A 13,995-nucleotide genomic window follows, 5' to 3' on the forward strand; every position below is an offset into this window, starting at 1 on the left:
TAACATAGGCTCTACTGTTTGATAATGTGGGCATTGCAAAGTCATTTGTTACTGTAATTGATTTGACTCCAGTTAGAGACAAAACATGAATAAAAACCTATAGACACAATAGAAAAAAATGAATGCTAAAGTTAACAAGAATATACACTAACTGGATTTGTAGGCATCATATACCAAGCTATGAAAACAAGTAATGATGGAAATGACCTAGTGTGCTCACTGTAATGAATGTTTCATGATTTTATATTTTCAGCATGTGCTTTCCCCTGTTGCATGTTCTACTGTAGGCTCCACACACACACACACACACACACACACACACACACACACACACACTCACATATTCAAATCTACTGTACAAACTGTCCTGCCTGTCAAGCAGCTAAAAGCCTGTTTTTTCTCCATTGAATCAATAACAAAATGACTCCTAGAACTTGGCATGAATCCCTTCCATTACTCACTTTCCAAATCAAACTGTGAAATGGCTTTTTGTTTGTTGTGCTCCAAAAGTTCTTACTTCATTTACGAAGCTTTGGCTTGGAGCTCTATGCTCTGAATCACATTATAGACTCACCTGATGGAGAAGTGGTGGATGACTAGAAAAAGTCTATACCTTTGATTTATAATCCTTGCTGGGTTAGGACAATTTTCAGTATCATGATGTGTATTAGTTTCGAAGATTGTTACTGCTATCGTTCTATTTGGTTGTCTGCTTATGTGCACTGATGTTGAGTATGAATTTCTCTGACTTTTTTGTTGCATGACACGTAAATTTTCCTCATGGATTAATCTCATCTCCTCTCGTTCCATCTCTTCTCATCTCACTTCATCACTTATCTCACCTCATCTCATCTCCTCTCATCTCACCTCATCTCTTCTCACCTCATCCCCTCTCATCTCATTCCCTCTCATCTCATGTGTCATCTCATTTCACCTCATCTCTCATCTCCTCTATCCTCATCTCATCTCATAATATGCAAATAAAAAAAATGCATATTTACATACTGGTAAGCAAACAACAAATGGCTCTGTCACTGTCCTATGGCCTGAAAAGGTGAATGATCTGTAACAGCTAAGCTTTGCCCTTGTAAAAAAAAAAGCACCTGGCTCTCTGCTTGTGAAAAGTTAAACAAATAAATAATCAACAGAGACTTGAAGAAAATATTATATGCCAAAAACGAGAGGTAGCAAATTCCTCATGTTGACTGCTAAAAGTTTATTTGGCAATGTGAGATCATTGCGTGTTAACTGACCTGATATACACTACGATGAAGCGGCAAGATACATTTCCACAGAGTCATTAATAGTCGCTATCTTTCACCCCTTCAGCTGAGTGCACTGCACCACTCCTGGAGATTAAATGGATAAGAGATCCTTGGCCCCAACTCCAGTGGGGAGAAGTGTGCTTACAAGTGCCCCTATGCCACATCACTTTTAGACAGAGATCTGGATAATGATCAGACCGGCACTGGAACAATTGGCAGATAGGAAACCCATGAAATGAAAGGCTGTGCAACAACTAAGTACACTGAAACAGATCGTATCACATTTATAGGCTATCAAATTTATATTATCAGTATTAGATTATAATTAACAGTACTTTTAAAGGAAATATCACCAAGGGTATCAGGTGGGACCTTTATTAGAATACCAAGTTTTTTCTGTGAATCTACATTATCTATTCTAGCTGATGGTTCAAATCCCTTCCATACTGTCTGGCATCCTACTGACTCAGCATTTTGAGTGCTGTGGGAACATGCCTGCCATCAATCTCCAACATTGCTGGCAGAGTGCCTGATATTCATTAGCCTACTGACCACTTTTCACAAAAAGGGAAGACGTGATTAGTCTTTAAGCACGCATGGGCCTGTTGCAGCTTCTGTCTATAGGCAAGGACATTCTGGTACAGATGGACAGTGGTGTCGCCAGGGTCTTTCTTTCGGGGCTTAAGCCCCAAATATTTTGAGATTAGCCCCGGATATTTTTGATCAGTTAATATGTAGTCCTAAGTGAAGTTTTACATTGTTCAAGATTTCTGTCGCCTCTCACCATCCACGCTCCATTGTGAGTGCTGTCTACAGAGATCTGCCTACACAGAGTGCGGGGTAAATTTGAGTTAGTAGTCAGAGCGGGCCGGTTATTTTATGTGAGCCAGCTTTGAAGCCCGGCTTTGGGTGCATCGAGGTACATGCCGGGACACATATCGAATTCACTTGTCACTGCTTGCTATGTGTGTCTGTTTGGTAGGGGGCTCTGCCAATCTGTCATCGTGTAGTTTGAGTCAAACTAAAGGAATAGGCTACGTTATGGATTTTTTTAATGGATATTAATTGATAACTGTGTCTCTGTTCATTTTTTGCAAAACCTGAAATGTACATGAGAGAGGAGGAGACAGAGACAAAGAGAGATGAGGGGAGGAGACAAATAAGTCTCAAGAGAAGAATTCAGGAGGCAGACCTGAGGAGAGAGACAGACAGACTACAATATACTGTACCACTGTTGGCCTGTACAGACTACTGCTCAAACTGTTTACGATGCTGCTTCATTTACACCCATGTATGTTCATGTCAAATTATACCAGATTGATGCATTTTGCTGTTGAAATTTTTAAAATTTTCTCACGGGGGAGGATGTCCCCGGACCCCCCTACTATGGTTCTGTGACTTCAGATGTTCAGAAATCCTAACAACACCCCTGCAGATGGACATGGACAGTGGGGCTAGGGGACAATCCCTATACTGGATATGGGAAGATGAGGATGTGAGCAGGCAAAATAAGTGGTTAATATGTCAAGCTATCAGAGCCTGTAGCCTGTTTTGAAAGCCTATCAGAGGGACTGATATTTATTGAAAATAGCCTTACACAGGCTTACACAACATGACATGACAACAAAGCATGCAGCTTGTGATGTAAGCTTACGGGAGACAATGTTTCTGATGAATACACAGGCCTGCACTTGCATGGGTTATCTGGTCCCTACAGCCTTATAAGCTTCAGCCTGGAGTATAGAAAGCTGCACATTGACAAATCGATGAGCGCATCACATGATACGAGTAGTGACAGAGCACGTAGCGGCAGCACCATCATCCTCAAACTTATCTCCTATATTTCATTTTCAAAGCAGTTTGCTTCATTGAGGATTTTGATTTTGCCATAGCTTTTTCGGGTGGTAATAGATAAGCTATCGGGTGCGTGTTTTACCACATGCGTCTCTACTCACAGAATCACTTGCGTTTTTACGCAGCTGCTCCTCCTCACCCACCACCGCGGCCGTGTCCACCACCAGCTTCTCGAAGCACGCCGAGCCGAGAGAGGAGCTCTTCTGGTGGGACATGATCAGCTGGGACACGGGGAGCTTGGGGCTGCCGTGCGCCGTCAGCTCCGGCTTGCTCCCGGTGCCTCCAGCAGCTGCGCCCAGAGGTTGTTTAAGGGGCTGCCCGGCGCTGCTGGTGCCGGGGACCGCGTCGCTTCCAAGGGACTTTTTGTCTCCTTCGAAAGACGCCGGGGTTGAGCACAAATTCGGCTGAGATGACGAAAACACCCGGTCCAATTGTTTCTTTTTCCTCTTAAACATCCACAAACCCGACTCCTTTTTGCTGCCCTCCGCGCCGCCTCCGGCGCCGCGACGCTCCGAGCCGAGTTTGGGGCTCAGCCACGGCTTGGTCTTCTCTTGGAAATTCTTCCACATCCTCCGCTGGTAGGACAGAGACTCCTGTCCCTTGGCGCTGCTGTCATCCTTGGGTGCTTTATCGTCCATGGTGCCTGTGCAGCAGCCGGCCAGCCTGAGCGCAATCCGTGTAGTGAATGGATGTCACCGTTGGGCTGCTGCAGCTCGGCAGCACTTCCACTGATGATCAATTTAGAGTGCCAAGAAGGAGACGCACAATGTGATGATGAAGGGGGGTGTTATAGTCTCCCATCCGAAATAAATTAAGCCTGTCGATTGTCTTCTGTTGCCGCTGCACAGGCAGAGGTGTGAATTTCATGTCACACTATGCAGCACGAGTGTTAAACGGCGCAAGCGGTAATCTATCGGAAATGTATCTCACCACAGTGGTGAAGTTAGAGCACAGTGTTGACTCATTCTAGGTGACCTCAACTCAGACTCACACGATGCTGTTTGACCTACACCGCTTGGTTGTTGTAGGTCTTTGCTTCTCCTCTCTGTGCACTGAGTTTAGCCAGGGTTTATGCCAACTTCCCCATTAATTGTTATATTCAAATGAAGGACGAAGGCAGCAACGCGCCTCCCCCTGGCCAGCCTTGTCACTTGACTGGATAATCTGAATGTTGGCGATTGCATAATGCAACCCCATCATGCCTTCTAGAAATGTTTATAATTCAGTTGTTCATTCCCAGTCAGACCGCTCTTTTTATAGATTGTCCATGCGCGTGTGTGTGTCACAGGTCAATGTGTGAATCCTTGAGATGTCCTCATTCACATTATCTTCACTGCCCCACCAGAGCAAATTTTATAATAATATGGTATTGCCATTTAACATGAACTTGCCTCTAAATTCATTCCTCTAAAATACCAACCAGCGACCTTGGTGAATCCAGAGCTAATACTGAGACCGAGACCTCAGTTGTCATTTAAAGGTTTGAAGACGTGCAGACATACAGTATAAGCAGAGACATGGGTCTAGCTGTGTGGCTCCTTTCAGAGACTCCCACATTGGAGCGGTGTCCAGATATGGTACCCCTGTTAAGTAGGTCAGGCTTCAGTAAATGTTATCACCCACGAGCAGCAGTGAGGCAGACGGTTACCTCTTCTCTTTTTTAGAAATGAGATGCCGTGCTGCTGCAGTGAGAATAATACCTCATTACATCTTCCCCTCTGGGCCTTGTTTCAGTGCTGACCTGCACCGTCCCCTGGTTAACACTGTGCCCGCATGCACACAAACAAACACACACAGACATGCACAGTTATTACAAGAATGAATACAATCCCTTTCTACCCCCCTCTCTATCTGTAACACGCACATGGCGAGACACACACGCAAGAGGTCACAGCACGACCTTTTCTATTTAAACAGAGATGATGAAATTTGACTTTGAGCTGGTAAAGTGCAAAGGGGAATATTATAAAGGGATCGTCCTCATCCCACTAAACGGTCACAGAGGGACTGACAGTCCAAGGGCCTGCATGTAGATTTAATCATGAGGGACTAAGGTATCACAAGGGCACCACTTGAAAGAGTGATGGTAAAGGCATGCTTGGCTCCTTTGAGGTCCTCTGTTGTGGGTCAGGGTCTTGATTCATCTAATAATGAGAACATGGTAATCACCCTTCAGTGGTGTGTGGTGCTTTATGGCAAACCTTGACTCCTAGAGGCAATCCTAACCTTATGTTATCATTCAGGTGCTACAGCATAACATACCGCTGTTGTCATGTGAAAACCTCATAACCCTTGACACTTGGTGCTTATGAAACCCTTTCAAAACCTACTGGAAAAGGCTCTGTTTCTCCACTCCTGAAAAGTTGACATTTTAGTTACAAGTGTTTCACCTGGCAGTGATGATAATTTTCTTGCTTAGCCATGGATTTCCACTGAAAAGGTAATTGCCACTTTACCAGTGGTGATGTAGAACAATAACAAACCTGATAGCACACAATCAGTACACATGATAATAAAAAGTCAGATAATCTATTTAAGTAGCGCGACATATCAAAACGCACATGCGCCAGTTTGTTTTTCAATTTTCTGTCATATCCAGACACATCTATCAGTGAGAGTATTTTCATGCCTAACCAATAATGTACTTTAGATGAATAATCGATTATATGCTACAGCTTTGTTGTGGCTTGGGATCAATTTCATTAATATAATAGGCCTATAATTTGTGCCTGATATCCATCTCATCCATCCTACAAAATAATATAGCCTACTTCAATCAAGAACAGGAGAGCACAGGCAGCAGCACAGCAAACCGTCCTGAGCTCCTTGTTTGGTTAAGTAGATGGAGATGTGGGCATGTGTGCCAGACAGTTCCTTTCAGCTGCCACTGGCTTTTCTACTGGATTGGCATGCTAGCATTGATAACTGATGAGTCTGCAGTGAGCAGACCTTTCCTCTTAATGATCCTGTTGACAGCAGTTTAATCCATCTACGCACATACACACATGCACGCACACACACACACGTGAAAAACACTCAAAACTCATTTCTCCCCTCTCTGCAACTTTAACATTTTATTCGGTGCCACTACAAGGAGAACAACTTGACTCACAGTATACTATTATAGGTTGGGTCCTAGTTAAATGAAACATGATAAAACCACTTTCACTCTGGGGGATGAATCATGCCCCTCATAACTAATTCAGTCAGAGAAAATCAGCATGTTCAATGTAATCTAGCCACCATGCATACTACCTATCAAGTATTACATTCTGTGTAGCGGTGCAGCGGAGGGACGGAATACCAAGCTGATTACTTAAATGGGACCACAAAGGGCCAATCTTCCCCGGCTCTCGATGTTTATTTATTTTAGACGTTATTTATGCCAGTTCAACTCATCACATGTTCTGTTTTTCAGCCTCGCCTTGCTTCAGCCACACAAATGGAAGCTGCCCAGTACAACCAGTCTTCTACTATTGGCCACTGTGCAGCTCCACAGGAGTAAATGAGGTTTTAGTGCTTTACTCAGGGACACATCAACAAGGATGGAAGAGTGTTTTGCATTCAGTTCCCCTGGTGAGATTTTCCCAGCCAGTCTGGGACTCAAACCAGCAACCTTCCGGCTACATGCCTACTTCTGTAACCTCTAGACTACTGTCATCCCTGTATAGCAGGGATAAAGCCCTGTTAGAGCACATAAAGGTCAACAGTTCTCTGGGTAAATAAGTTTTTTTCCCCCATACTCATTTGCATGGGAATTAAAAAATATTTCAGTCTGACTCTGTTAGTATTTTAGTCAGATAATATGCTCCTTAAGCACCAGTGTGCATTTGCAATCTCTAATGGGCTTGTTATATTACCTTCAACTGCATAATAAAAGCCCTCCTGTGCTGGTCTTCCTCATCAGAAAATGATGAATTAGCAGAGCTTTTATTATTCTACTTCATAGCCAAAAGCAACAGACACTTAATTAATACAAATAGTTAATGGCTAATGAAACAGCATGCATTGACCACATATCAGCATCAACTCCTGTGAAATGAGCTGCAGAGCACAATATATTTCATGGCACCAAATGAAACCCAAGTGTGGGAAGAAAATATTAGGCTATTTATCTGGTTCATTCATTCATTTCCAAATCAGAAATAATGCAATGCTGTAATGCTGTGGCACTGTTCCAGCCCAGTCATCACTCAACATCCACATACAGTAAGTGAAGAATAAAAAAGGTACTATCAGATCTGTTCTGAGAGCTATTGCCTTGAGACTTGCTATTTTTATGGGATTTATCAAACTGCCAGACATATTTATTGTTAGTAAAAGTAATGTTCACAAACACAGAGGGCTCAGCTGATGTTCTGGATTGCTGAGCTAAGCTGCTTCGGCATATATACATCAATCTCACATTATTGTGTTGACAAGTTCACACTGCAGGCACACCCTATTCAAGCTGACAGCAGTTACCAAGTGACCAACGCAAACACATGAACTCAGAGCCAGCCAAGGAAAAGCACAGGTCTGTGAGTATGCTCAAAGAAACATTCAAATACTTTTTTAAGAAAAGGCAAAATGAATATTGTTGTTTAGGAAACATAGGCTATATTGTAAAGGGTTTTTCCTGGAGAGGGCTATAACACTTTTACTCTATTGTTTGACTTCAACAATCCAAGAGGTAACTATGAAAATACATTTAATTTAACAGAAAAATTGTCATTAGAAAAAAAATGAAAAACATGTGGCTCACCAACATGTCATTTTCTTTTTTTAGATAATTCCTCTCAAGTAAGAAGCATGTCACACAAGCCAATTTTACAGCCCTACCACAATCACAGCAGGTATCTTTTATTATTTAATTATAATATATATTCACTTCTGTTAACCATAAAAACAGCTTGTCAGTTATCTTTTCCTTCTCTCTTAGTTCCTGTGGGTAAGTAATTCAACTATGCTAGATTCAATCAGCTTCTGAAAGGCAGACAACTTCTATTTCCCCAGTTGATGGAATGGAAATCAGGTTGGGAACCACCAGCAACCTTTCCAACACCGCTGTGAATCACCTTGATCAAATTAATCTTTAATCCACAACAGCATCAGACAGGGTGACACAGCACGCACAGAGACATCAAATCAATGTGAGATCTGGTTTGTGGATGACCTGAAGGTATGCAAACCAACGCACAGTACCACATCTTGTCTTCATTATTCTTTTGGGCAGGTGAACGCTTTATTGGATTATGAAAGGATTTTTTTATTTCCTGATCTATTCTTTGCTTCCATCGCCACAAAATGTTAATTTAATTTCGCATTTTGCAGCCCTTACAAGGCAACATATATCCCAGAATAACAGAAATCAATACTCATGAGCTTGTAACGCTGTGCTCGTCTTTCTCTGGATCTTTAGTCTCCAAACAAGGGCTGATGCCTTGGAGGGTCGTCTGAGCGGTCAGGAGAGGACGCTGGCTGTGCTGCTGGAGCAGGCTTTCAGGATCAAAGAGGAGGTGGCAGCCGGCCTGCAGTCCACCCAGGGGTGCGTCCAGGTCGAGGCTCTTTCCCGCAGGCTGCTGGAGAACCATATCCTCACTGTTACGCACATCGTCAAACAGCTCAGCACGGACATACAGGTACGTGACTGGGTAGGCAGTGGGTAAGGTGTCAAGGGGGAACAACATATTTCCTTTGCAAATTATTTATGCAATCAATTGATGCACTGTAGTCAAGCATCCTGCGGACTCTGTATTTATTGATCAGTTTTGTGGTGGATATCTCAACCCTCTCATTATGTGGATAAAGTCAGAGTGAGTGTTGACAGTTAAGTGTCCCCCATCGTCCCTCACCATTCTTTTTTCTGCTCTTTCTTCCCCATAGAAAGAGCAGAAAGAGCTTCTCCACACACACGCACACACGCACACACACACACACACACACACACACAAACACACACACACACACACACAGCTGATTTGAGTACACTTGATAGAATGGTGCAATGCCTGAGCAAAGCCTCTCTGAATCTCATCATCCACTCATGGACATTTTCTCTGTATAAGCAAAACATTTAATGATGTCATTAAAAAAATATTGCAGTGTTTTGAAATGCTTGCCAATAATGTCACTCAGAAGAATTATTAGATATTAACTGCATGGTGCATGGAAATTTGACTAATCAAACATATCAATGTTTGCAGTCATCTTTGACTGAGCACAATATCACTCCACGCACTGATAACTGCCTTAAGCAAACAGAGCAAATAAAAGTCATACAAGGCATCATTAGTGCAGTCCATTTACACTGACATGGGCTGTCATTATCTGAAATTATTACATTCATTCCTGGAGGCTAATTAATTCTCTGCACGTGAATGTTTGCAGAAGTAATAAGCCTAGCCGTGAAGTGAATACTCTGCTAAATCAGATTAAATCAGAGTAAATGAAAGCATCATTCCACAGCTCACTATTGGCCCAGAGTATAAGCCAAGGGCACATCTCCTTGATGCTGGGTTGCCAGAGCCTGACACATGTGAGTGGGCCTGTCCTGTAAAGTGATTATCCATGCAATGGTAACGTAGGCAGGCGTGACCAGATATCTGGCACTTTGTACTTATCTCCCTCAGTTAAGTACAGAAGGAAATCCGCCCACAGCAATTTTTTTTCATATTATTAAGACTGGGGACAGAGAGGGAATTAGATAAAAGATGATAATTTATCATCCTTTATATCAGATAAGAAGAGGGTCACCTTTTTAAAATTGTACCTCACACAATCCTTTCCCTACTATATAGCCTATGTTCAGGTTTTCTGCTAGGAGTCAGGACCGAAGCAAACAATTTCATAAACACAAAACAAATGTTTAAGTCTCTTTATTGGCAGTTTATTTCATGATAATTTACCGAAAAAAGACAACATTTTCTTCTCTACAAAATGTACTGTACATTCATTAACCGTGCTGTTTTTGTTCTGAGCAGGCGTTGGAGAGCCAGATCGCCCAGAGGGACTCGGTCACCTCTGGAACCTCGTTGGCTGTGCAGAGCCTTGACCAGAAAAACATAGCTGGGATTGGAGACCTGAGAGGCAGAGTAGCCAGGTATGCACACCAGGCCCGGGTCAAATAGTGTCTGCAAACACTTAGGTGCCAGATGGGCAGCAGAACGTGACAAATACAACAATAAAATGAGTGCCAGAAATTTTATATCATCACAGGAAAATATCTGAAAGTTAATTTAACTGTGACTGACAACTTGGCTGACACTGAATTGTCCTGATGTGAAAAACTTCACCCATCTGGTATCCCTGGCAAACACTATGAATTATTTACCCAAGTCTGCCGCACGCAGCAATTTAACTGTTCTTTCCTTGCTCATATCCTAGTACATGTTTCTCTCTCACTCAAGTGAAATGAAATTACATAACCTTCATCCTCTGTGTCTGGCAGCTCTTCACAGTCTCACAATTTTCTATCTTGTGTCAACATCGCTGATACTCACACACACACACACACACACACACTCTCTCTTACACAAGCTAATTATTTTGTTCTCACCATAGAGTGAACTTTCTAGGTTCGAACACTCTCTAGACCCTGGTTAGCACTCGCTCGTTATCTTGTGTCTGAGCAGATAGCACTTATTAGGCTGGATAGCTGAGGAGAGCCTGTCATCTCTGCACTTTGCTAAGCAGGACGATCATTTGCATTTACGATAGGTGTGTTTGTGCTGCCAGGTTACGGAAGTTGAATCCTTTGAGTAAAACATCCTTTGAACATCCTAGGCAATCACTGGTCCCGACAATTTAATTTCTCATCAGATAGCAAGATCAAGCAGACAGTAGGAATGAAAGTAGATGTGCGAGTACAAGGGGATGGTAAAAATAGAGCCAGGCGCTGAGATAAATCTTTGTGATACTTTGTCGACATCAGACACTTGCTTCACACCAGGCTGACCCTGTCTAGAGGGCTGCCCCCCCTTCCCACTGTGGACGTTTGTGAGGTCAGTGGTGTGGAGGGAGATGGCCAATTACTCAACGAAGAGGTGATTCATGGTCCTCTAAGGGCTGCCGAAAACACTCTCCAACTTAAACTAATGACCTCTGATGGACTAGTCATGAATAAGCAAGTAGGCCAGTGGTAGGGTTTTTCATAAACTGCACTTCTAAGTGCCCTTTTAAGAACTGGTGGACTCGTCTACTGGGAAATAATCCCAATCTCACACTGGGTAACTCAATAATTTGCTGTAGCGTTTGGTTATTGAGCTTTTATTGTATTTATCACACATATTATAGTGACATCCACACACACACACACACACAGAGCGAGAGAGAGCGAAAGAGAGAGAGTCATATATTGAGCAATAGACAATAAGCTGAAGCGACTTGACTACTTGACTAATATGGTTCATTTCTTTTACCCACAAATGAGTTTCTCTGTATCCCAGTGAAAGGCAGGCTTGGTGATGACATAATATATTAAGTGTAGGAGGAGAGCTATTTTGGAGTTATGCTGGTAATAAGGGCAGCATGGGAAGCTTACGCTGATCAATCAAACTGTACACAGGATAGCTATTAGGAGAAAGATGTTATATGGGGAGCTGTAAAATGTTTTGACCACAAAGTCTGCTTAGTGTTCCGATTGTGCCCTAGGTGCTTGTGCAGATTTTTCTAGTGCTGAGTTAAATTGATTGGTAGTTGTGTTTTCATCAATAATTATTGGGCAGATATAAACAAATATGTATTCACTAGGGATCTGCTTATCTCACGGCATGATTCGATACGTGATATGGTGTTCAAGATTTGATACAACCCAAGATACAATGTAATAAATAAAAGTTCAGTTTATTTCTGAGCCACAAATCTTCCTAGCAATTTCATTGGCTTGCTGTGTAAACAACAATTTAAAAATGTATTTACAATGCAAATAATATAATTTAGTTGGAGAGCTTGGGAAACTTATTCATGATTACTACAGCAGAATAAGATGGAGCTAATAAGACGATACATTTTTCAGCCCCACGATACGTATTGTCCCATTTTTGTAATGCGATATATATTGAATTTCAATATATTGTCCCATCCCTAGTATTCACTGAAAAATGTAGATTTGTTTGTACACCATCCGAAGAAAAAGATTCAACAGCTTGGGATTCAGCTGGTCTGCTTATGGCTTCCACGTGCTCGCCTTGAAATGTATTGACAAGGACACCTGTCTCGTTCTGTCAGTCCACCTGTCTCTCTGTCTACCATCTGAACCGTGTGTGTGTTTGAGCGTGACGCTTTCTTCTTTGTCTCTCCATCCTCGTTGCCCATCCCCCTATCTTCACACCTTTCCTTCACTTCCTCCCATCCACCCATTCTTGTGCCATCTTCATCCCTGTCTGCTACCCCACCTATCATCCCAGGTGTGACGCCAGTATCGCCCAGCTGAGCGCTGATGTGAGCTCTGGGGAGAGGCAGCTGATCAGACTGCAGCGGGAGGTGATGGAGCTCAGGTCAGCTCTGGATGTACGACTGAAAGAGCTGGAACTCAAGGTGAGAGACGGTGCATCATTACCAATCGAGTTCTTGGTAATGGTGTTGTTCACAGCACTTGCCTCCCCCCCTCTACCCCCTCCTATTCCCATTCTGTTGAGCGTGGGATTCATTTAAACACTCCAGTCTTAAGGGAGCGGATGATGTGCTCTTCTTAGTTAATCCATTAGGTATCAGAAGTGGATTACATTCATTTAAAGCTGCTTCCGTGAAGGAAACAGTAATCTGGCCTTATTTAAAACACACAGGGGGTGAATTTTTCTGTTTACTCCGAGAGCGGACGGCTAGCTGTTTGGCAGGTGATTCTGAGCTTATTGCTGCTGAGAGAGGCTGGGCCTGTCCAGTGAGTGAGCTCACACCAGTCTCACAATCTCAATCTCAAACAGTCTCTGAAAGGAGGGATTGAGATGCTAAAATTAATTCACATGGGGACGTCAAGGTCTCTCCATATACAGCTCCATCTGCATCTAATTCTTTGTTTTGATTATTTTTCTCCTCAGGATGAATATTTGCGAGAATAGTAAAACCTTGGATTAATACATCTGTCACATACTGTATGTTTGAATGGCTTTCATCACTTTATTAAATCTAATGCTTCCTACTACTGCCCTCACACACACGTGCACACACACACACACACACACACAGACACCGATCCAGCCTGCTCTCAGTTCTGTTGGTGGCACAGGGTGGTAAATCATTGTGATTGTAGCACATTGGCTTGGGAGCAGTGGTCAAGCATTACCATAAAGATAATTGAAAATACAGAGAAATTGGGTCACTGCTGTTAGCGCCAATCCTGACTGACCGACTAAGTGGTGCAGTGGCTCAATCACATTGACTCAGCAGAAACCACAAAGGGGAAAGGTCAGATCATGGAGCCAACACTGCATGGGCACTTCAGTGTGCAGGAGTCACATAATAGCATGTGTTTGTGTGTGTGTGTCTGTGTGTGTGTGTGTGTGTGTGTGTGTGTGTGTGTGTGTGTGTGTGTGTGTGTGTGTGTGTGTGTGTGCGTGCTCCTATTTCCAGCTTTTTCAGGTCGTGGGTGGACTGGAGGCCTCCATGACAGAGCGTTCCCAGGGCCAAAGAAGCTCCATGTCTGACCTGCATCGCCAAGTTAAACTACTAGAGGCGAGGTGAGCCCATGTTAACAAAATCTGTGGTCATAACCTTAAACTTCATGTATCAGGCCATCACTGTGCATACAAGCACATCATTATACATTGCAAAATTCCATACTTTCCAAACTTTAATTTCTTGACTGGACTATTCAGTGTGATGTATGTTTACAGTGACTGGGAAATGTGACTATTCACTTGGCCATATTGCTCTGGCTCTACAACTAGATTAAATGTCA

General features: G+C 42.9%; 1 protein-coding gene and 1 pseudogene across 1 annotated transcript; one reads left to right on the forward strand and one right to left on the reverse strand.

Moving 5' to 3' along the window:
• LOC139647318 (multiple C2 and transmembrane domain-containing protein 1-like) overlaps window positions 1–3,757 on the reverse strand; it is a 90,273-nt pseudogene extending 86,516 nt beyond the window's left edge.
• A 3,846-nt stretch (window positions 3,758–7,603) lies between these two features.
• Window positions 7,604–13,774, forward strand: fam81b (family with sequence similarity 81 member B; the record flags this gene model as incomplete). The annotated part of the gene is made up of 5 exons (XM_071523203.1): window positions 7,604–7,635; window positions 8,521–8,740; window positions 10,082–10,200; window positions 12,506–12,635; window positions 13,668–13,774. Coding segments are annotated over exons 1-5 (608 nt in total), but the record flags the coding sequence as incomplete, so codon positions are not given.
• Window positions 13,775–13,995: the final 221 nt, after the last annotated feature.

This window comes from Centroberyx affinis, unplaced genomic scaffold (assembly GCF_046629955.1).
Source record: "Centroberyx affinis isolate AG114_WGS23_722 - 3 ecotype Tasmania unplaced genomic scaffold, CSIRO-AGI_Caff_v1 ptg001073l_1, whole genome shotgun sequence".
NCBI classification, from domain to species: Eukaryota; Metazoa; Chordata; class Actinopteri; order Beryciformes; family Berycidae; genus Centroberyx; species Centroberyx affinis.